This window comes from Camelina sativa, chromosome 18 (assembly GCF_030686135.1).
Source record: "Camelina sativa cultivar CO46 ecotype springtype chromosome 18, ASM3068613v1".
Taxonomy (NCBI): Eukaryota; Viridiplantae; Streptophyta; class Magnoliopsida; order Brassicales; family Brassicaceae; genus Camelina; species Camelina sativa.
Window position 1 is genome coordinate 18,415,215 of NC_141897.1, and position 23,350 is coordinate 18,438,564.

Sequence of the window (23,350 nt, forward strand, 5' to 3'; positions counted from 1 at the left end):
CGAATTAGTTCTCAGAGGTAAAGTGTAATTAGCTATTTTGATTGAATCATCATACATGCATGTCCTAGATGTATATATATAAGGATATATATATATATATATATATTGCTATTATGATATGTAATTGTTTAAAAGTAGCAATTGCGATTGAGAATTCTAATTTGTAGGTTATACATTAAAAAGAAATGTGTTTGTAACTTATTTCGTGAATAAAAAAATGGTGATCGTCTAGCGAGGTAGTATATATAAAGAAAAAGATTAGTTTTTTTGCGCCCTTTCACTTTCATTTTTCTTTAATACGAACATTATATTTTAAAACTAATTTCTAGATGAACTAAAACTGTATATCAAAAATTTCCAAACATTCACAAATTCATTTGAAAGAAGAAAAAAAGTATAAAAAAAATGTTACTTGACCATGCATTTAATTAGTAATATCTCATGTAATTTAGTTTACACTCTACGTCTCTTGCTCTAAAGGTGTAAAGTCCATGTCGTGTATCTGACTTATCGGGGCAATTTCAGACATCCATTTCAAACTTTGACCTATTGGTCTTAGGTCAAGCCAAGACAAAAGGGAAGAATGATCTCCTTTTATGTAATAGTAATATAATTTACATATAATATGAAATCAACATTAAGAAATGTGACCAACTCGTCGACAAGAATATTCAAGTCGAAATACACGTAATTGTGGTCTTACTTGTTGACCAATGCTGTAAAGTTACATAATCCATTATTTGGGGGGGGGGGGGGGGGGGGGGGGGATGGTGTTTTAATTTGTACTTAATAGGATTGGCATAAAATCTACTATATATATATATACACTCAAACCTTTTTATTACGTCTCGAGTATAATCTTCTCAGTGCCGATAATGAAATCAAATAATATTTTAATATGATCATTCAATTTTCTGTAACTCTTAATTAGTCTCTAATATATACACTGTTTAAAGAGTATTGCGATTGTTAGAAGAAAACCTACCACTTTTTACCGTTCGAAACCACATTTTCACTATGTTTTACTCTTAAGATAGCTTTGACAGATATTATTAAAATTTGGATGTCGATGTCGTTCTTGAAGGTCGAAAACCAATAATTTTAGATTCATATATAAGGTCGAAAACCAATAATTTTAGATTCATATATATATATATACAAAATTCTTGGTTATAAGAAAAAACTACCATAACATTAACATTAACTCATTAGTCTTTATTGTCTTTCGAATGAATAATTGAATAGCGCTCTAAGGCTTAAGGTTCAAATTTTTTTTATTCGGAATCATGTTTTTGGTCCAGATGTTTTAGATAATTATTATTATTGTTATTATTATTTTTTTTGTTAAAGTAGATAATTCTTCTTATCAAAAGAATTTTTTGTTTAATATATTACATTTGTAAATATATTTATTTAGTATAACATTTATAGTACAAACTTATATTGGTTTGAATTAATCAAGTTTATGAAAGTTTAAAATATTAACCGTTTCACCATAAAGTTTAGATTGACATGATGGCAGATCTGGATTGAATGTGAAGCAAATTAGTGATTGGTTAGATTTTTATCAAAATCTTAAATCATCAGACCAGATAAAAACCACAAAAAAAAAAGGATAGTTCTCAAAAATAGCACAAATTTATTTTTTTTTCTTTCACAGTTCGCACATACTCTTCATTTTTTCAGATTTAGCACACGCGGGTCAAACCCGTCCCGGTAGCCTTACTCCAAAAGAGATATAATATTTGTTTATCTATAAAAACTCGTCTCTTGAAATCTTTAGAAAATAATATTAAAAAATATATAAGATTTTATATTTTTTAATATGTTAATTTTGAAATTAAGAAATCTTCAATATACATTAGTCTTATATATCAGAAATTTTCTATTTGGAAAACTGAAAATTAGGATTTGCATAAGTTTAAATATTTTATAGTTTAAAATAAATTTAAGATGCCATCAAATTGTTTTTTAAAGATTTTCCAATATCTATTATTCAAAATTCATTTTCAAGATTTTTTTAGTCAAAAAAATTAAACAAAAAGAAATAATAGTATTATTTATATTTTTTGAAAATATGATTAAAATATATTTGGAATCACTGTAAAAAAAAAAAACCTCGGGGGGGGGGGGGGGGGGCGGAAGAATTTTATTTACCAGAAACTGTGTTGACATTAGTCATCTTCTTTCTTTGCTTGGATGAGTCGAGAAATCTCGATAGAATCTAGGGATTTGTAAGGTTTAATCTCAGGATTTTAATTTTTTTTTTCACACACAAGGCAACAAACATATAGGAGGAATTGGTCTTAATTTGAGAAAACAATCTGTAAAATAAGCCAGACTGGATTACCATCATAATATTGGGTCCCACACTTTTTTATGTGTTTAGGCTAATTAAAGTCACTACTAATCTTTTATGTGCTCTTTTCTTTGTTTAGGAGTTAGGACCGTCACGTCTCTGTTTTCTCATGGGCCTTTTTTAAGCAAGTTTTATGGCCCAAATGTACGTTTTGATCCATGTCTTATTTTTAAACTCAAAAGATAGTCAATTTACATAAAGTTGATTAAACTGTTAATATTTTGAGTGACATTTCCTAATTACTGTATTGTATATATTTGAAAGTAGCCATTGTGGTCGAAAATTCTAATTTGTAAGTTATATTATACATTTTTTTTTAAAAACAATTGCATTTGTAACTTGTTTCGTGAATTAAAAAAATGGTGGTCTAGCGAGGTATAGTATAAGAGATTATCAATTTTAATCACAACTGTTTTTAATAATTTAGAGATAATCAATTTAATCACACTTTTCTTAATCAATTTGAATTTTACATTATCATAATCGTTTTCCTACGTATTATTGACCCAAACTCGAATGTTATTGATTTGATTTGACTTATAAAACCATTTAACCAGTAACCAAGCCGTGATTTCTCAAGATTTTGTTTACTAGTTCTAATGTTAACTAGATTACGCCCGCGTATTAACGCGGATATAAGAAAAATATGTGAAATTTTAAGTTGTATTCAAAATGTTAATTTTATTTTATTTGATTTTATTTTTAAACCCACACTCCATCTTGTAATACAATTTCTTTCCATATTACATGATAATAAAATTAGATTTTCATTCTACGCACTCAGTCCCAATGAGTAACATTTATAATTTTCATATTAAAAAAATGTGCTTTATATCAAATTTAAATCTTACTTAATATGTTTTTAAGCTAAAAATTAATAAAACATAATTCTCAAAGAAATAACTGAAAACGAATTTTATCTCATATTTGAAAAAGTAACAATATCTTAAATATATTTGTTTCATATTTTGTAATCTTATACGTAATAATTTTACTTATTGTCCCACTAATTTAAATAAAATTATACTAATATTATCGTAAATTAATCAAAAATTCAAAGACGTTATTATGAGTGAAATTATTTGTTTATGTAAAGGTGAGTATCTAAAATCCTTTTTCTTTTAGGATTAATAACTGACAGTATAATTTATTTAATTATGGTATTATAATAATCAATTGTATAATTTTCTTAATTCTTTTTCTTATAGAATTAGTAATTTAAAATTAGAATTAGTATTATATATATATATGAACTATCTTTTATATTTCTTAATTTTTTTAAAAATTTTAATTTCTTATAATTTACAAATATGTAAAATAATGTTTTTGTATAACGCATGATAAAATATTTAATTGTTAAAATTGACACGTATCACGATCACATGAGTTACTAACTTTGAAAACTAAGGTTTATATCATAACATAATATTGAATATGTTATCAAATCATTCACATATTGAAAACCTTAAGGAAATTACATTAATTTACTATTTTGATTATCTTATTTTCTTATATTATGTTAATAACTAATTTTAACACTTTTTTTTCAGCATCACTAATTTCAACACATTAAACCTTTTTATACTTTAATCACTTTTCTGTATAATATATGATTATAATAAATAATAATTGCAAGTCAATTGCAAATATTTTCCTTATTAATTTCACATATTTTTCTTATTAATTGCAAATATTTTCCTATTGGAATTAGTAATTTAATATTTAACTTTCCTATTAGAAGTAGTGATATAATAGATTACTTTTGGTTTCTATACTTTTTAAAATATTAATTCTAATCGTTTTATTTTTAGGATTTTTTAATATTCCTAATAATTATTAAATAAATTTTTTTTTCACACATGTCAAAATATAAACGATATACTTAGACACATGTCGCGACCATATGAATTACTAACTTTCAAAACTAAGGTTTATATAATAAGAATAAATATGGATATTTAAAATATTTTAGTTGTGTTTGGTTATTAGGATAGTAGAGAAAGTTAACTAAACTTGTTTGTATATGAATATAAGCATTAAATAGCATTAAATAGCATTCAATGTAAAAAGTTTCCAAAAAACATTTTTGAGCAAAAACTGCTGCAAAAATACTAATATAGATGTGTACAATTTAATTGTTTTCTTTACTTGCTTGTAAACAACAGTGGGGAAATACTTTGGTGTTAACATCATAAATATAATAAAAATAAAAATAAAGCTTTCTTTATTATTTTAATCTTAATATATCTTATACTGTATTATAAATTAGCATTATATTAATAATAACAATAGAGACTTGATATCGCAAAGCATAAACATATATTCAAACTCGTGTACATCCTGAATTCGTTCACTTTGTTTCCTTCTCAACCGTCTGTCCACACAAAGAAACACCAAATAAGATTCTCATGACAATAAACTTGGTTTACCTATATCAATATGATTGGTTCAAAAAATATCAAGCAATTGCAGATGATAAAACTAGTAAATATGTTCCTCCACATGAAGATCAGTAAATACTAAATACCAATACATAATTGAAACATTAGGTATGTTATTGCGGGCTGAACCAGACAGTTTCCTCAGATAAGGTATTCAAGAGCAAGTGAAACATTTTCTAAGTCCACATTCCTCCCCCTCTATTTAAATACCCCAACATTACATTAACATGCAAAAGTATTTTTAATATATCGACAACACGTTCAAGCTCATTCATGTCCTACCTTTTCTACCATGTTAACCAACTATGCTCAGAGATAAAGACAGGGAAAACAAGAATATCGATTTATAACACTAGGAATTTATGTTTGCTATAATATATAGTGGTAGAATATTACATGCAAAAGAAATTTCTTGTTTCTCATATCTTTCCACTTCTCCACTAGGTTGTCTATCTTCTCGTCTTGGCCTTGAAGAATATCATTGTGTTTTTGCTGAAAATACAGAACAATAGTTCAGTTTTAGGGAGATGAAAACATCCATATGTGCAAGACAATCTTATGTTTTGAGTTTTTTTCAGAAGAAGCAAACCTCATTGACATAATAGTATATTATTTTAGGACAATATAATTATGCATATTATATTTTTTAATCTATCAACAATTATACAGAAAAAACTTAGATCAAAGAGTAAAAGAAAAGACCATCGACTACACACTTACAAGGATAAATTTTTTCTGATCCAACTCCTGCTCAATTTTGAACATACTAAGACTAAATGATAGGTCCTGAAGAATAGAAATACGGAGAAATAACAAAATCAATTTAAGATTAAATCCACTCACAATCAACTTGATTCATACATATATGAGACTAGTAAAAATTAATTCATGAAGAATCATTTGATTGGGGATTATAATGTCCACTTGATTGAGCATATAGCTACAATTCTTAACAAAATCCACATGATAAAGGTAAGAGCAAATACAGTTGAACAAGTGGGGAACCTCGTTTAAAGCTTTAGTTAAATATGGCGAAGTCTCACTTGAGTCTTCTTTGTGATCATTAGGTTCTTTCTTATCGAATACTGATTTGATTTTTTCTATTGCCTTTCTCATCTTGTTCAGTTCTTTTTTTCCATCTTCTGTAAATGTTAAACCATGTGAAACAAAATTGAGACTTGTACTAGAATCAAGAAACAAATAAACTAAAAAATCAACAATGATCATATTTGAAAATTACACAGTGAAAACTAAAACCTCCAAGAAGAATTTTTACCATAAACTATGTTAACACCACTCATCTTCTTTGTCTGAACAATGATGAGAGAATGAGAGAGATTGATGAAATCTAGGTATTTATAAGGTTTATATCTCAGAAGTCGAATTTGGAAAAAGAAAGTGTATGATTTAAACAAGGCAAGACAACATATAGGGCATAATTTGAAAACATATGTAAAGACCACATGTAATCTCTTATTAATATAATATTTCTTCTTTTTAAATGCATTTTACTTATATAATTTTTTTAATGATTGTATATCTTCATTGGTGAGAGACTAATCAATATAATAATTACTTTTTGAGTTGTTTAAATTGTGTTGTAATTTAATTTTACTTCATTTTAAATTACAAGATTTCATATCTGATTACATTTTCAATATATACACTTTTATCAATTAGTCATATTTGTTAATACAATCTACAATATTAATTTATATAGTTGCTTGTATAAATTATAATAGTATAAATCATCTATTATAAGATATGATTGTAATAATTATTATATTTTTAACTATTATTAATTAAGAAATATTAATCTATAATTTAAAGGCATACATAATTGAAATTATAAGATATAAAATTATATTTTATGATTTAATTAGTTTTTAAATTATTTTGGAGTAGATTTAGTATAATAAAGTAAAGATTATTTAGAAAGGGAGGCATGTGTCTTATACTCTTAGTCTCTTATGTGACACCCACATAAGAGGTTGTTAAGAATTTCTCAAAATAATATTGGATCCCACTTTATATGTTTTATGCTAATTAATTAATGTCACTAATCCAATTCTATCTTATGTGCTCTTTTCTTAGTTTGGACCGCCACGTGACTATTTTCTCATGGATCTTTTCAAGCAAGTATCCATGCCAATTTTTTTTTTTTTCCTCCAATTTTTTTGGTCGTCTCAACTTTCATTAACGCGGAGAAATAAAGTTCCATAAGTAGTAGTAGTTGCTTTTTTTTTTTTTATCTTTTTACTGCAGGAGTTTGAGAGTCAATTTTCGTAAAGTTTATCAACTATTAATATTTAAAGTGATATTTTTATATATTTGAAATAAATGTTTAAGAACTATAAAAAACAATTCGAATTAGTTCTGAGAGGTAAAGTGTAATTAGCTATTTTGATTGAATCATCATACATGCATGTCCTAGATGTATATATATAAGGATATATATATATATATATTGCTATTATGATATGTAATTGTTTAAAAGTAGCAATTGCGATTGAGAATTCTAATTTGTAGGTTATACATTAAAAAGAAATGTGTTTGTAACTTATTTCGTGAATAAAAAAATGGTGATCGTCTAGCGAGGTAGTATATATAAAGAAAAAGATTAGTTTTTTTTGCGCCCTTCACTTTCATTTTTCTTTAATACGAACATTATATTTTAAAACTATTTTCTAGATAAACTAAAACTGTATATCAAAAATTTCCAAACATTCACAAATTCATTTGAAAGAAGAAAAAAAGTACAAAAAAAATGTTACTTGACCATGCATTTAATTAGTAATATCTCATGTAATTTAGTTTACACTCTACGTCTCTTGCTCTAAAGGTGTAAAGTCCATGTCGTGTATCTGACTTATCGGGGCAATTTCAGACATCCATTTCAAACTTTGACCTATTGGTCTTAGGTCAAGCCAAGACAAAAGGGAAGAATGATCTCCTTTTATGTAATAGTAATATAATTTACATATAATATGAAATCAACATTAAGAAATGTGACCAACTCGTCGACAAGAATATTCAAGTCGAAATACACGTAATTGTGGTCTTACTTGTTGACCAATGCTGTAAAGTTACATAATCCATTATTTGGGGGGGGGGGGGGGGGGGATGGTGTTTTAATTTGTACTTAATAGGATTGGCATAAAATCTACTATATATATATATATATATATATATATATATACACTCAAACCCTTTTATTACGTCTCGAGTATAATCTTCTCAGTGCCGATAATGAAATCAAATAATATTTTAATATGATCATTCAATTTTCTGTAACTCTTAATTAGTCTCTAATATATACACTGTTTAAAGAGTATTGCGATTGTTAGAAGAAAACATACCACTTTTTACCGTTCGAAACCACATTTTCACTATGTTTTACTCTTAAGATAGCTTTGACAGATATTATTAAAATTTGGATGTCATGTCGTTCTTGAAGGTCGAAAACCAATAATTTTAGATTCATATATATATATATATACAAACTTCTTGGTTATAAGAAAAAACTACCATAACATTAACATTAACTCGTTAGTCTTTATTGTCTTTCGAATGAATAATTGAATAGTGCTCTAAGGCTTAAGGTTCAAATTTTTTTTATTCGGAATCATGTTTTTGGTCCAGATGTTTTAGATAATTATTATTATTATTATTTCTTTTTTTTGTTAAAGTAGATAATTCTTCTTATCAAAAGAATTTTTCATGTGAACTTCAACGTCATATGACACCTATCAAAGAAAAGAAGGATGATTGTTGTATGCGTAATCGTTAATATACTACACAGTTGTGATATTATGTGTCGTGTAAAAGGCGACCAAAGTGAGATAAATAGACCAACAACTTTAAACTAACGTCATAAAGCATACTACTAACATTTATTATTAACGTAGTAACGAATGGCTATAAAGATGTTTGGACCACTGAAAATCAAATTAATTACAACTTTTCTGAATCTTATTTGGTTTTACATTAGTATTGTTTAAAGTTTAGTGACCCACACTCACCTAACTCGAATGTTATAGATTTGATTTGACTTGTGTAAAGCCTCTAACCAAGCCGTAATTTCTTTTACAAGTTTTCGTTTGCTAGTTAGAATGTTTATAATTTAAATGTTTACTCTTATATTAGTCCAACCAAAGACGAATTATTGATATAGGACATTATATCAACTAGGTAATAACTGTGTTGTTGCATAGGGTAAAATTTTTGTTTAAAATATTACATTGTAAATATATTTATTTAGTATAACAATTATAGTACAAACTTATATTGGTTTGAATTAATCAAGTTTATGAAAGTTTAAAATATTAACCATTTCACCATAAAGTTTAGATTGACATGATGGCGGATCTGGACTGAATGTAAAGCAAATTAGTAATTGGTTAGATTTTTATCAAAATCTTAAATCATCAGACCAGATAAAAACCACAAAAAATAGTAATTCTCAAAAATAGCACAAATTTATTTTTTTCTTTCACAGTTCGCACATCTCTTCATTTTTCCAGATTTAGCACACGCGGGTCAAACTCGTCCCGGTAGCCTTACTCCATAAGAGATATAATATTTGTTTATCTATAAAAACCCGTCCCTCGAAATCTTTAAAAAATAATATTAAAAATATATAAGATTTTATATTTTTTAATATGTTAATTTTAAAATTAAGGAATCTTCAATATACATTAGTCTTATATATCAAAACATTTCTATTTGGAAAACTGAAAATTAGGATTTGCATAAGTTTAAATATTTTATAGTTTAAAATAAATTTAAGATGCCATCAAAATGTTTTTTAAAGATTTTCCAATATCTATTATTCAAAATTCATTTTCAAGATTTTTTTAGTCAAAAAAATTAAACAAAAAGAAATAATAGTATTATTTATATTTTTTGAAAATATGATTAAAATATATTTGGAATCACTGTAAAAAAAAAAAACCTCGGGGGGGGGGGGGGGCGGAAGAATTTTATTTACCAGAAACTGTGTTGACATTAGTCATCTTCTTTCTTTGCTTGGATGAGTCGAGAAATCTCGATAGAATCTAGGGATTTGTAAGGTTTAATCTCAGGATTTTAATTTTTTTTTTCACACACAAGGCAACAAACATATAGGAGGAATTAGTCTTAATTTGAGAAAACAATCTGTAAAATAAGCCAGACTGGATTACCATCATAATATTGGGTCCCACACTTTTTTATGTGTTTAGGCTAATTAAAGTCACTACTAATCTTTTATGTGCTCTTTTCTTTGTTTAGGAGTTAGGACCGTCACGTCTCTGTTTTCTCATGGGCCTTTTTTAAGCAAGTTTTATGGCCCAAATGTACGTTTTGATCCATGTCTTATTTGTTAAACTCAAAAGATAGTAAATTTACATAAAGTTGATTAAACTGTTAATATTTTGAGTGACATTTCCTAATTACTGTATTGTATATATTTGAAAGTAGCCATTGTGGTCGAAAATTCTAATTTGTAGGTTATATTATACATTTTTTTTTTTAAAAAATTGCATTTGTAACTTGTTTCGTGAATTAAAAAAATGGTGGTCTAGCGAGGTATAGTATAAGAGATTATCAATTTTAATCACAACTTTTCTTAATAATTTAGAGATAATCAATTTAATCACAATTTTCTTAATCATTTTGAATTTTACATTATCATAATTGTTTTCCTATGTATTATTGACCCAAACTCGAATGTTATTGATTTGATTTGACTTATAAAACCATTTAACCAGTAACCAAGCCGTGATTTCTTTTACAAGATTTCGTTTACTAGTTCTAATGTTAACTAGATTACGCCCGCGTATTAACGTGAATATAAGAAAAATATGTAAAATTTTAAGTTGTATTCAAAATGTTAATTTTATTTTATTTGATTTTATTTTTAAACCCACACTCCATCTTGTAATACAATTTCTTTCTATATTACATGATAATAAAATTAGATTTTAATTCTATGCACTCAATCCCAATGAGTAACATTTGTAAATTTCATATTAAAAAAATGTGCTTTATATCAAATTTATATTTTACTTAATATTTTTTTAAGCTAAAAATTAATAAAATATAATTCTCAAAGAAATAATTGAAAACGAATTTTATCTCATATTTGAAAAAGTAACAATATCTTAAATATATTTGTTTCATATTTTGTAATCTTATACGTAATAATTTTACTTATTGTCCAACTAATTTTAAATAAAATTATACTAATATTATCGTAAATTAATCAAAAATTCAAAGACGTTATTATGAGAGAAATTATTTGTTTATGTAAAGGTGAGTATCTAAAATCCTTTTTCTTTTAGGATTAATAACTGACAGTATAATTTATTTAATTATGGTATTATAATAATTAATTGTATAATTTTCTTAATTCTTTTTCTTATAGAATTAGTAATTTAAAATTAGAATTAGTATTATATATATATGAACTATCTTTTATATTTCTTAATTTTTTAAAAAATTTTAATTTCTTATAATTTACAAATATGTAAAATAATGTTTTTGTATAACGCATGATAAAATATTTAATTGTTAAAATTGACACGTATCACGATCACATGAGTTACTAACTTTGAAAACTAAGGTTTATATCATAACATAATATTGAATATGTTATCAAATCATTCACATATTGAAAACCTTAAGGAAATTACATTAATTTACTATTTTGATTATCTTATTTTCTTATATTATGTTAATAACTAATTTTAGCACTTTTTTTTTCAGCATCACTAATTTCAACACATTAAACCTTTTTATACTTTAATCACTTTTCTGTATAATTTTTTTTTATAATATATGATTATAATAAATAATAATTGCAATTAAATTGCAAATATTTTCCTTATTAATTGCACATATTTTCCTATTGAAATTAGTAATTTAATATATAGCTTTCCTATTAGAAGTAGTGATGTAATAGATTACTTTTGGTTTCTATACTTTTTAAAATATTAATTCTAATTGTTTTATTTTTAGGATTTTTTAGTATTCCTAATAATTATTAAATAAAATTTCTTTTCACACATGTCAAAATATAAACGATATACTTAGACACATGTCGCGACCATATGAATTACTAACTTTCAAAACTAAGGTTTATATAATAAGAATAAATATGGATATTTAAAATATTTTAGTTGTGTTTGGTTATTAGGATAGTAGAGAAAGTTAACTAAACTTGTTTGTATATGAATATAAGCATTAAATAACATTCAATGTAAAAACTTTCCAAAAAATATTTTTGAGCAAAAACTGCTGCAAAAATACTAATATAGATGTGTACAATTTAATTGTTTTCTTTAGTTGCTTGTAAACAACAGTGGGGAAATACTTTGGTGTTAACATCATAAATATAATAAAAATAAAAATAAAGCTTTCTTTATTATTTTAATCTTAATATATCTTATACTGTATTATAAATTAGCATTATATTAATAATAACAATAGAGACTTGATATCGCAAAGCATAAACATATATTCAAACTCGTGTACATCCTGAATTCGTTCACTTTGTTTCCTTCTCAACCGTCTGTCCACACAAAGAAACACCAAATAAGATTCTCATGACAATAAACTTGGTTTACCTATATCAATATGATTGGTTCAAAAAATATCAAGCAATTGCAGATGATAAAACTAGTAAATATGTTCCTCCACATGAAGATCAGTAAATACTAAATACCAATACATAATTGAAACATTAGGTATGTTATTGCGGGCTGAACCAGACAGTTTCCTCAGATAAGGTATTCAAGAGCAAGTGAAACATTTTCTAAGTCCACATTCCTCCCCCTCTATTTAAATACCCCAACATTACATTAACATGCAAAAGTATTTTTAATATATCGACAACACGTTCAAGCTCATTCATGTCCTACCTTTTCTACCATGTTAACCAACTATGCTCAGAGATAAAGACAGGGAAAACAAGAATATCGATTTATAACACTAGGAATTTATGTTTGCTATAATATATAGTGGTAGAATATTACATGCAAAAGAAATTTCTTGTTTCTCATATCTTTCCACTTCTCCACTAGGTTGTCTATCTTCTCGTCTTGGCCTTGAAGAATATCATTGTGTTTTTGCTGAAAATACAGAACAATAGTTCAGTTTTAGGGAGATGAAAACATCCATATGTGCAAGACAATCTTATGTTTTGAGGTTTTTTCAGAAGAAGCAAACCTCATTGACATAATAGTATATTTTAGGACAATATAATTATGCATATTATATTTTTTAATCTATCAACAATTATACAGAAAAAACTTAGATCAAAGAGTAAAAGAAAAGACCATCGACTACACACTTACAAGGATAAATTTTTTCTGATCCAACTCCTGCTCAATTTTGAACATACTAAGACTAAATGATAGGTCCTGAAGAATAGAAATACGGAGAAATAACAAAATCAATTTAAGATTAAATCCACTCACAATCAACTTGATTCATACATATATGAGACTAGTAAAAATTAATTCATGAAGAATCATTTGATTGGGGATTATAATGTTCACTTGATTGAGCATATAGCTACAATTCTTAACAAAATCCACATGATAAATGTAAGAGCAAATACAGTTGAACAAGTGGGGAACCTCGTTTAAAGCTTTGGTTAAATATGGCGAAGTCTCACTTGAGTCTTCTTTGTGATCATTAGGTTCTTTCTTATTGAATACTGATTTGATTTTTTCTATCGCCTTTCTCATCTTGTTCGGTTCTTTTTTTCCATCTTCTGTAAATGTTAAACCATGTGAAACAAAATTGAGACTTGTACTAGAATCAAGAAACAAATAAACTAAAAAATCAACAATGATCATATTTGAAAATTACACAGTGAAAACTAAAACCTCCAAGAAGAATTTTTACCAGAAACTATGTTAACACCACTCATCTTCTTTGTCTGAACAATGATGAGAGAATGAGAGAAATTGATGAAATCTAGGTATTTATAAGGTTTATATCTCAGAAGTCAAATTTGGAAAAAGAAAGTGTATGATTTAAACAAGGCAAGACAACATATAGGGCATAATTTGAAAACATATGTAAAGACCACATGTAATCTCTTATTAATATAATATTTCTTCTTTTTTAATGCATTTTACTTATATAATTTTTTTAATGATTGTATATCTTCATTGGTGAGAGACTAATCAATATAATAATTACTTTTTGAGTTGTTTAAATTGTGTTGTAATTTAATTTTACTTCATTTTAAATTACAAGATTTCATATCTGATTACATTTTCAATATATACACTTTTATCAATTAGTCATATTTGTTAATACAATCTACAATATTAATTTATATAGTTGCTTGTATAAATTATAATAGTATAAATCATCTATTATAAGATATGATTGTAATAATTATTATATTTTTAACTATTATTAATTAAGAAATATTAATCTATAATTTAAAGGCATACATAATTGAAATTATAAGATATAAAATTATATATTATGATTTAATTAGTTTTTAAATTATTTTGGAGTAGATTTAGTATAATAAAGTAAAGATTATTTAGAAAGGGAGGCATGTGTCTTATACTCTTAGTCTCTTATGTGACACCCACATAAGAGGTTGTTAAGAATTTCTCAAAATAATATTGGATCCCACTTTATATGTTTTATGCTAATTAATTAATGTCACTAATCCAATTCTATCTTATGTGCTCTTTTCTTAGTTTGGACCGCCACGTGACTATTTTCTCATGGATCTTTTCAAGCAAGTATCCATGCCAATTTTTTTTTTCCTCCAATTTTTTTGGTCGTCTCAACTTTCATTAACGCGGAGAAATAAAGTTCCATAAGTAGTAGTAGTTGCTTTTTTTTTTTTATCTTTTTACTGCAGGAGTTTGAGAGTCAATTTTCGTAAAGTTTATCAACTATTAATATTTAAAGTGATATTTTTATATATTTGAAATAAATGTTTAAGAACTATAAAAAACAATTCGAATTAGTTCTGAGAGGTAAAGTGTAATTAGCTATTTTGATTGAATCATCATACATGCATGTCCTAGATATATATATATATATATATATATATATATATATATATATATATTGCTATTATGATATGTAATTGTTTAAAAGTAGCAATTGCGATTGAGAATTCTAATTTGTAGGTTATACATTAAAAAGAAATGTGTTTGTAACTTATTTCGTGAATAAAAAAATGGTGATCGTCTAGCGAGGTAGTATATATAAAGAAAAAGATTAGTTTTTTTTGCGCCCTTTCACTTTCATTTTTCTTTAATACGAACATTATATTTTAAAACTAATTTCTAGATGAACTAAAACTGTATATCAAAAATTTCCAAACATTCACAAATTCATTTGAAAGAAGAAAAAAAGTATAAAAAAAATGTTACTTGACCATGCATTTAATTAGTAATATCTCATGTAATTTAGTTTACACTCTACGTCTCTTGCTCTAAAGGTGTAAAGTCCATGTCGTGTATCTGACTTATCGGTGCAATTTCAGACATCCATTTCAAACTTTGACCTATTGGTCTTAGGTCAAGCCAAGACAAAAGGGAAGAATGATCTCCTTTTATGTAATAGTAATATAATTTACATATAATATGAAATCAACATTAAGAAATGTGACCAACTCGTCGACAAGAATATTCAAGTCGAAATACACGTAATTGTGGTCTTACTTGTTACCAATGCTGTAAAGTTACATAATCCATTATTTGGGGGGGGGGGGGGGGGGGGGGATGGTGTTTTAATTTGTACTTAATAGGATTGGCATAAAATCTACTATATATATATATATATATATATATATATATACACTCAAACCCTTTTATTACGTCTCGAGTATAATCTTCTCAGTGCCGATAATGAAATCAAATAATATTTTAATATGATCATTCAATTTTCTGTAACTCTTAATTAGTCTCTAATATATACACTGTTTAAAGAGTATTGCGATTGTTAGAAGAAAACATACCACTTTTTACCGTTCGAAACCACATTTTCACTATGTTTTACTCTTAAGATAGCTTTGACAGATATTATTAAAATTTGGATGTCATGTCGTTCTTGAAGGTCGAAAACCAATAATTTTAGATTCATATATATATATATATACAAACTTCTTGGTTATAAGAAAAAACTACCATAACATTAACATTAACTCGTTAGTCTTTATTGTCTTTCGAATGAATAATTGAATAGTGCTCTAAGGCTTAAGGTTCAAATTTTTTTTATTCGGAATCATGTTTTTGGTCCAGATGTTTTAGATAATTATTATTATTATTATTTCTTTTTTTTGTTAAAGTAGATAATTCTTCTTATCAAAAGAATTTTTCATGTGAACTTCAACGTCATATGACACCTATCAAAGAAAAGAAGGATGATTGTTGTATGCGTAATCGTTAATATACTACACAGTTGTGATATTATGTGTCGTGTAAAAGGCGACCAAAGTGAGATAAATAGACCAACAACTTTAAACTAACGTCATAAAGCATACTACTAACATTTATTATTAACGTAGTAACGAATGGCTATAAAGATGTTTGGACCACTGAAAATCAAATTAATTACAACTTTTCTGAATCTTATTTGGTTTTACATTAGTATTGTTTAAAGTTTAGTGACCCACACTCACCTAACTCGAATGTTATAGATTTGATTTGACTTGTGTAAAGCCTCTAACCAAGCCGTAATTTCTTTTACAAGTTTTCGTTTGCTAGTTAGAATGTTTATAATTTAAATGTTTACTCTTATATTAGTCCAACCAAAGACGAATTATTGACATAGGACATTATATCAACTAGGTAATAACTGTGTTGTTGCATAGGATAAAATTTTTGATTAAAATATTACATTTGGAAATATATTTATTTAGTATAACATTTATAGTACAAACTTATATTGGTTTGAATTAATCAAGTTTATGAAAGTTTAAAATATTAACTGTTTCACCATAAAGTTTAGATTGACATGATGACAGATCTGGACTGAATGTGAAGCAAATTAGTGATTGGTTAGATTTTTATCAAAATCTTAAATCATCAGACCAGATAAAAACCACAAAAAAAAGAGTAATTCTCAAAAATAGCACAAATTTATTTTTTTCTTTCACAGTTCGCACATACTCTTCATTTTTCCAGATTTAGCACACGCGGGTCAAACCCGTCCCGGTAGCCTTACACCAAAAGATATAATATTTGTTTATCTATAAAAACTCGTCCCTTGAAATCTTTAAAAAATAATATTAAAAAATATATAAGATTTTATATTTTTTAATATGTTAATTTTGAAATTAAGGAATCTTCAATATACATTAGTCTTATATATCAAAAAATTTCTATTTGGAAAACTGAAAATGAGGATTTGCATAAGTTTAAATATTTTATAGTTTAAAATAAATTTAAGATGCCATCAAATTGTTTTTTAAAGATTTTCCAATATCTATTATTCAAAATTCATTTTCAAGATTTTTTTAATCAAAAAAATTAAACAAAAAGAAATAATAGTATTATTTATATTTTTTGAAAATATGATTAAAATATATTTGGAATCACTGTAAAAAAAAAAAAAAACCTCGGGGGGGGGGGGGGGGGGGGCGGAAGAATTTTATTTACCAGAAACTGTGTTGACATTAGTCATCTTCTTTCTTTGCTTGGATGAGTCGAGAAATCTCGATAGAATCTAGGGATTTGTAAGGTTTAATCTCAGGATTTTAATTTTTTTTTTCACACACAAGGCAACAAACATATAGGAGGAATTGGTCTTAATTTTGAGAAAACAATCAGTAAAATAAGCCAGACTGGATTACCATCATAATATTGGGTCCCACACTTTTTTATGTGTTTAGGCTAATTAAAGTCACTACTAATCTTTTATGTGCTCTTTTCTTTGTTTAGGAGTTAGGACCGTCACGTCTCTGTTTTCTCATGGGCCTTTTTTAAGCAAGTTTTATGGCCCAAATGTACGTTTTGATCCATGTCTTATTTTTAAACTCAAAAGATAGTCAATTTACATAAAGTTGATTAAACTGTTAATATTTTGAGTGACATTTCCTAATTACTGTATTGTATATATTTGAAAGTAGCCATTGTGGTCGAAAATTCTAATTTGTAGGTTATATTATACATTTTTTTTAAAAAAAAATTGCATTTGTAACTTGTTTCGTGAATTAAAAAAATGGTGGTCTAGCGAGGTATAGTATAAGAGATTATCAATTTTAATCACAACTTTTCTTAATAATTTAGAGATAATCAATTTAATCACAATTTTCTTAATCAATTTGAATTTTACATTATCATAATTGTTTTCCTACGTATTATTGACCCAAACTCGAATGTTATTGATTTGATTTGACTTATAAAACCATTTAACCAGTAACCAAGCCGTGATTTCTTTTACAAGATTTCGTTTACTAGTTCTAATGTTAACTAGATTACGCCCGCGTAATAACGTGGATATAAGAAAAATATGTGAAATTTTAAGTTGTATTCAAAATGTTAATTTTATTTTATTTGATTTTATTTTTAAACCCACACTCCATCTTGTAATACAATTTCTTTCTATATTACATGATAATAAAATTAGATTTTAATTCTATGCACTCAATCCCAATGAGTAACATTTGTAAATTTCATATTAAAAAAATGTGCTTTATATCAAATTTATATTTTACTTAATATTTTTTTAAGCTAAAAATTAATAAAATATAATTCTCAAAGAAATAACTGAAAACGAATTTTATCTCATATTTGAAAAAGTAACAATATCTTAAATATATTTGTTTCATATTTTGTAATCTTATACGTAATAATTTTACTTATTGTCCAACTAATTTTAAATAAAATTATACTAATATTGTCGTAAATTAATCAAAAATTCAAAGACGTTATTATGAGAGAAATTATTTGTTTATGTAAAGGTGAGTATCTAAAATCCTTTTTCTTTTAGGATTAATAACTGACAGTATAATTTATTTAATTATGGTATTATAATAATTAATTGTATAATTTTCTTAATTCTTTTTCTTATAGAATTAGTAATTTAAAATTAGAATTAGTTATATATATATATGAACTATCTTTTATATTTCTTAATTTTTTAAAAAAATTTAATTTCTTATAATTTACAAATATGTAAAATAATGTTTTTGTATAACGCATGATAAAATATTTAATTGTTAAAATTGACACGTATCACGATCACATGAGTTACTAACTTTGAAAACTAAGGTTTATATCATAACATAATATTGAATATGTTATCAAATCATTCACATATTGAAAACCTTAAGGAAATTACATTAATTTACTATTTTGATTATCTTATTTTCTTATATTATGTTAATAACTAATTTTAGCACTTTTTTTTTCAGCATCACTAATTTCAACACATTAAACCTTTTTATACTTTAATCACTTTTCTGTATAATTTTTTTTTATAATATATGATTATAATAAATAATAATTGCAATTAAATTGCAAATATTTTCCTTATTAATTGCACATATTTTCCTATTGAAATTAGTAATTTAATATATAACTTTCCTATTAGAAGTAGTGATGTAATAGATTACTTTTGGTTTCTATACTTTTTAAAATATTAATTCTAATTGTTTTATTTTTAGGATTTTTTAGTATTCCTAATAATTATTAAATAAAATTTCTTTTCACACATGTCAAAATATAAACGATATACTTAGACACATGTCGCGACCATATGAATTACTAACTTTCAAAACTAAGGTTTATATAATAAGAATAAATATGGATATTTAAAATATTTTAGTTGTGTTTGGTTATTAGGATAGTAGAGAAAGTTAACTAAACTTGTTTGTATATGAATATAAGCATTAAATAACATTCAATGTAAAAACTTTCCAAAAAATATTTTTGAGCAAAAACTGCTGCAAAAATACTAATATAGATGTGTACAATTTAATTGTTTTCTTTACTTGCTTGTAAACAACAGTGGGGAAATACTTTGGTGTTAACATCATAAATATAATAAAAATAAAAATAACGCTTTCTTTATTATTTTTAATCTTAATATATCTTATACTGTATTATAAATTAGCATTATATTAATAATAACAATAGAGACTTGATATCGCAAAGCATAAACATATATTCAAACTCGTGTACATCCTGAATTCGTTCACTTTGTTTCCTTCTCAACCGTCTGTCCACACAAAGAAACACCAAATAAGATTCTCATGACAATAAACTTGGTTTACCTATATCAATATGATTGGTTCAAAAAATATCAAGCAATTGCAGATGATAAAACTAGTAAATATGTTCCTCCACATGAAGATCAGTAAATACTAAATACCAATACATAATTGAAACATTAGGTATGTTATTGCGGGCTGAACCAGACAGTTTCCTCAGATAAGGTATTCAAGAGCAAGTGAAACATTTTCTAAGTCCACATTCCTCCCCCTCTATTTAAATACCCCAACATTACATTAACATGCAAAAGTATTTTTAATATATCGACAACACGTTCAAGCTCATTCATGTCCTACCTTTTCTACCATGTTAACCAACTATGCTCAGAGATAAAGACAGGGAAAACAAGAATATCGATTTATAACACTAGGAATTTATGTTTGCTATAATATATAGTGGTAGAATATTACATGCAAAAGAAATTTCTTGTTTCTCATATCTTTCCACTTCTCCACTAGGTTGTCTATCTTCTCGTCTTGGCCTTGAAGAATATCATTGTGTTTTTGCTGAAAATACAGAACAATAGTTCAGTTTTAGGGAGATGAAAACATCCATATGTGCAAGACAATCTTATGTTTTGAGGTTTTTCCAGAAGAAGCAAACCTCATTGACATAATAGTATATTTTAGGACAATATAATTATGCATATTATATTTTTTAATCTATCAACAATTATACAGAAAAAAACTTAGATCAAAGAGTAAAAGAAAAGACCATCGACTACACACTTACAAGGATAAATTTTTTCTGATCCAACTCCTGCTCAATTTTGAACATACTAAGACTAAATGATAGGTCCTGAAGAATAGAAATACGGAGAAATAACAAAATCAATTTAAGATTAAATCCACTCACAATCAACTTGATTCATACATATATGAGACTAGTAAAAATTAATTCATGAAGAATCATTTGACTGGGGATTATAATGTTCACTTGATTGAGCATATAGCTACAATTCTTAACAAAATCCACATGATAAATGTAAGAGCAAATACAGTTGAACAAGTGGGGAACCTCGTTTAAAGCTTTGGTTAAATATGGCGAAGTCTCACTTGAGTCTTCTTTGTGATCATTAGGTTCTTTCTTATTGAATACTGATTTGATTTTTTCTATCGCCTTTCTCATCTTGTTCGGTTCTTTTTTTCCATCTTCTGTAAATGTTAAACCATGTGAAACAAAATTGAGACTTGTACTAGAATCAAGAAACAAATAAACTAAAAAATCAACAATGATCATATTTGAAAATTACACAGAGAAAACTAAAACCTCTAAGAAGAATTTTTACCATAAACTATGTTAACACCACTCATCTTCTTTGTCTGAACAATGATGAGAGAATGAGAGAAATTGATGAAATCTAGGTATTTATAAGGTTTATATCTCAGAAGTCGAATTTGGAAAAAGAAAGTGTATGATTTAAACAAGGCAAGACAACATATAGGGCATAATTTGAAAACATATGTAAAGACCACATGTAATCTCTTATTAATATAATATTTCTTCTTTTTTAATGCATTTTACTTATATAATTTTTTTAATGATTGTATATCTTCATTGGTGAGAGACTAATCAATATAATAATTACTTTTTGAGTTGTTTAAATTGTGTTGTAATTTAATTTTACTTCATTTTAAATTACAAGATTTCATATCTGATTACATTTTCAATATATACACTTTTATCAATTAGTCATATTTGTTAATACAATCTACAATATTAATTTATATAGTTGCTTGTATAAATTATAATAGTATAAATCATCTATTATAAGATATGATTGTAATAATTATTATATTTTTAACTATTATTAATTAAGAAATATTAATCTATAATTTAAAGTCATACATAATGGAAATTATAAGATATAAAATTATATTTTATGATTTAATTAGTTTTTAAATAATTTTGGAGTAGATTTAGTATAATAAAGTAAAGATTATTTAGAAAGGGAGGCATGTGTCTTATACTCTTAGTCTCTTATGTGACACCCACATAAGAGGTTGTTAAGAATTTCTCAAAATAATATTGGATCCCACTTTATATGTTTTATGCTAATTAATTAATGTCACTAATCCAATTCTATCTTATGTGCTCTTTTCTTAGTTTAGACCGCCACGTGACTATTATCTCATGGATCTTTTCAAGCAAGTATCCACGCCAATTTTTTTTTTTCCTCCAATTTTTTTGGTCGTCTCAACTTTCATTAACGCGGAGAAATAAAGTTCCATAAGTAGTAGTAGTTGCTTTTTTTTTTTTGATCTTTTTACTGCAGGAGTTTGAGAGTCAATTTTCGTAAAGTTTATCAACTATTAATATTTAAAGTGATATTTTTATATATTTGAAATATATGTTTAAGAACTATAAAAAACAATTCGAATTAGTTCTCAGAGGTAAAGTGTAATTAGCTATTTTGATTGAATCATCATACATGCATGTCCTAGATGTATATATATAAGGATATATATATATATATATTGCTATTATGATATGTAATTGTTTAAAAGTAGCAAATGCGATTGAGAATTCTAATTTGTAGGTTATACATTAAAAAGAAATGTGTTTGTAACTTATTTCGTGAATAAAAAAATGGTGATCGTCTAGCGAGATAGTATATATAAAAAAAAAGATTAGTTTTTCTGCGCCCTTCACTTTCATTTTTCTTTAATACGAACATTATATTTTAAAACTATTTTCTAGATAAACTAAAACTGTATATCAAAAATTTCCAAACATTCACAAATTCATTTGAAAGAAGAAAAAAAGTACAAAAAAAATGTTACTTGACCATGCATTTAATTAGTAATATCTCATGTAATTTAGTTTACACTCTACGTCTCTTGCTCTAAAGGTGTAAAGTCCATGTCGTGTATCTGACTTATCGGGGCAATTTCAGACATCCATTTCAAACTTTGACCTATTGGTCTTAGGTCAAGCCAAGACAAAAGGGAAGAATGATCTCCTTTTATGTAATAGTAATATAATTTACATATAATATGAAATCAACATTAAGAAATGTGACCAACTCGTCGACAAGAATATTCAAGTCGAAATACACGTAATTGTGGTCTTACTTGTTGACCAATGCTGTAAAGTTACATAATCCATTATTTGGGGGGGGGGGGGGGGGGGGATGGTGTTTTAATTTGTACTTAATAGGATTGGCATAAAATCTACTATATATATATATATATATATATATATATATATACACTCAAACCCTTTTATTACGTCTCGAGTATAATCTTCTCAGTGCCGATAATGAAATCAAATAATATTTTAATATGATCATTCAATTTTCTGTAACT

General features: G+C 25.9%; 3 protein-coding genes across 3 annotated transcripts; all 3 read right to left on the reverse strand.

The window, feature by feature from the left end:
• Positions 1-4,566: 4,566 nt before the first annotated feature.
• On the reverse strand, positions 4,567-6,428 carry LOC147923052 (VAMP-like protein YKT61). The gene is made up of 5 exons (XM_087500081.1): positions 6,077-6,428; positions 5,806-5,942; positions 5,521-5,586; positions 5,197-5,292; positions 4,567-4,733 (listed from the first exon to the last, which is right to left on the reverse strand). The coding sequence occupies exons 1-5, from the start codon at positions 6,099-6,101 to the stop codon at positions 4,710-4,712; spliced, it is 348 nt and encodes a 115-aa protein (XP_087356207.1). The 5' UTR covers positions 6,102-6,428; the 3' UTR covers positions 4,567-4,709.
• Positions 6,429-12,176: 5,748 nt separating this feature from the next.
• Positions 12,177-13,870, reverse strand: LOC147923053 (VAMP-like protein YKT61). The gene is made up of 5 exons (XM_087500187.1): positions 13,693-13,870; positions 13,422-13,558; positions 13,137-13,202; positions 12,816-12,911; positions 12,177-12,352 (listed from the first exon to the last, which is right to left on the reverse strand). Exons 1-5 carry the CDS (start codon positions 13,715-13,717, stop codon positions 12,329-12,331), a joined length of 348 nt encoding a protein of 115 aa, XP_087356313.1. The 5' UTR covers positions 13,718-13,870; the 3' UTR covers positions 12,177-12,328.
• Positions 13,871-19,712: 5,842 nt separating this feature from the next.
• LOC147923054 (VAMP-like protein YKT61) lies at positions 19,713-21,502 on the reverse strand. Its single transcript, XM_087500082.1, has 5 exons — positions 21,331-21,502; positions 21,060-21,196; positions 20,775-20,840; positions 20,453-20,548; positions 19,713-19,989 (listed from the first exon to the last, which is right to left on the reverse strand). The coding sequence occupies exons 1-5, from the start codon at positions 21,353-21,355 to the stop codon at positions 19,966-19,968; spliced, it is 348 nt and encodes a 115-aa protein (XP_087356208.1). The 5' UTR covers positions 21,356-21,502; the 3' UTR covers positions 19,713-19,965.
• Positions 21,503-23,350: the final 1,848 nt, after the last annotated feature.

Coding starts and splice junctions, on each gene's coding strand:
- LOC147923052 (XM_087500081.1), bottom strand. CDS start 6,101: ATGAGTGGTGTTAACATAGTTTATG. Junction 5,293..5,520: donor ATCAGAAAAAATTTATCCTT/GTAAGTGTGTAG, acceptor CTGTATTTTCAG/CAAAAACACAATGATATTCT. Junction 4,734..5,196: donor ACAAGAAATTTCTTTTGCAT/GTAATATTCTAC, acceptor TTGTGTGGACAG/ACGGTTGAGAAGGAAACAAA.
- LOC147923053 (XM_087500187.1), bottom strand. CDS start 13,717: ATGAGTGGTGTTAACATAGTTTCTG. Junction 13,559..13,692: donor TGGTGTTAACATAGTTTCTG/GTAAAAATTCTT, acceptor TAACATTTACAG/AAGATGGAAAAAAAGAACCG. Junction 12,912..13,136: donor ATCAGAAAAAATTTATCCTT/GTAAGTGTGTAG, acceptor CTGTATTTTCAG/CAAAAACACAATGATATTCT.
- LOC147923054 (XM_087500082.1), bottom strand. CDS start 21,355: ATGAGTGGTGTTAACATAGTTTATG. Junction 21,197..21,330: donor TGGTGTTAACATAGTTTATG/GTAAAAATTCTT, acceptor TAACATTTACAG/AAGATGGAAAAAAAGAACCG. Junction 20,841..21,059: donor TAACCAAAGCTTTAAACGAG/GTTCCCCACTTG, acceptor TCTATTCTTCAG/GACCTATCATTTAGTCTTAG.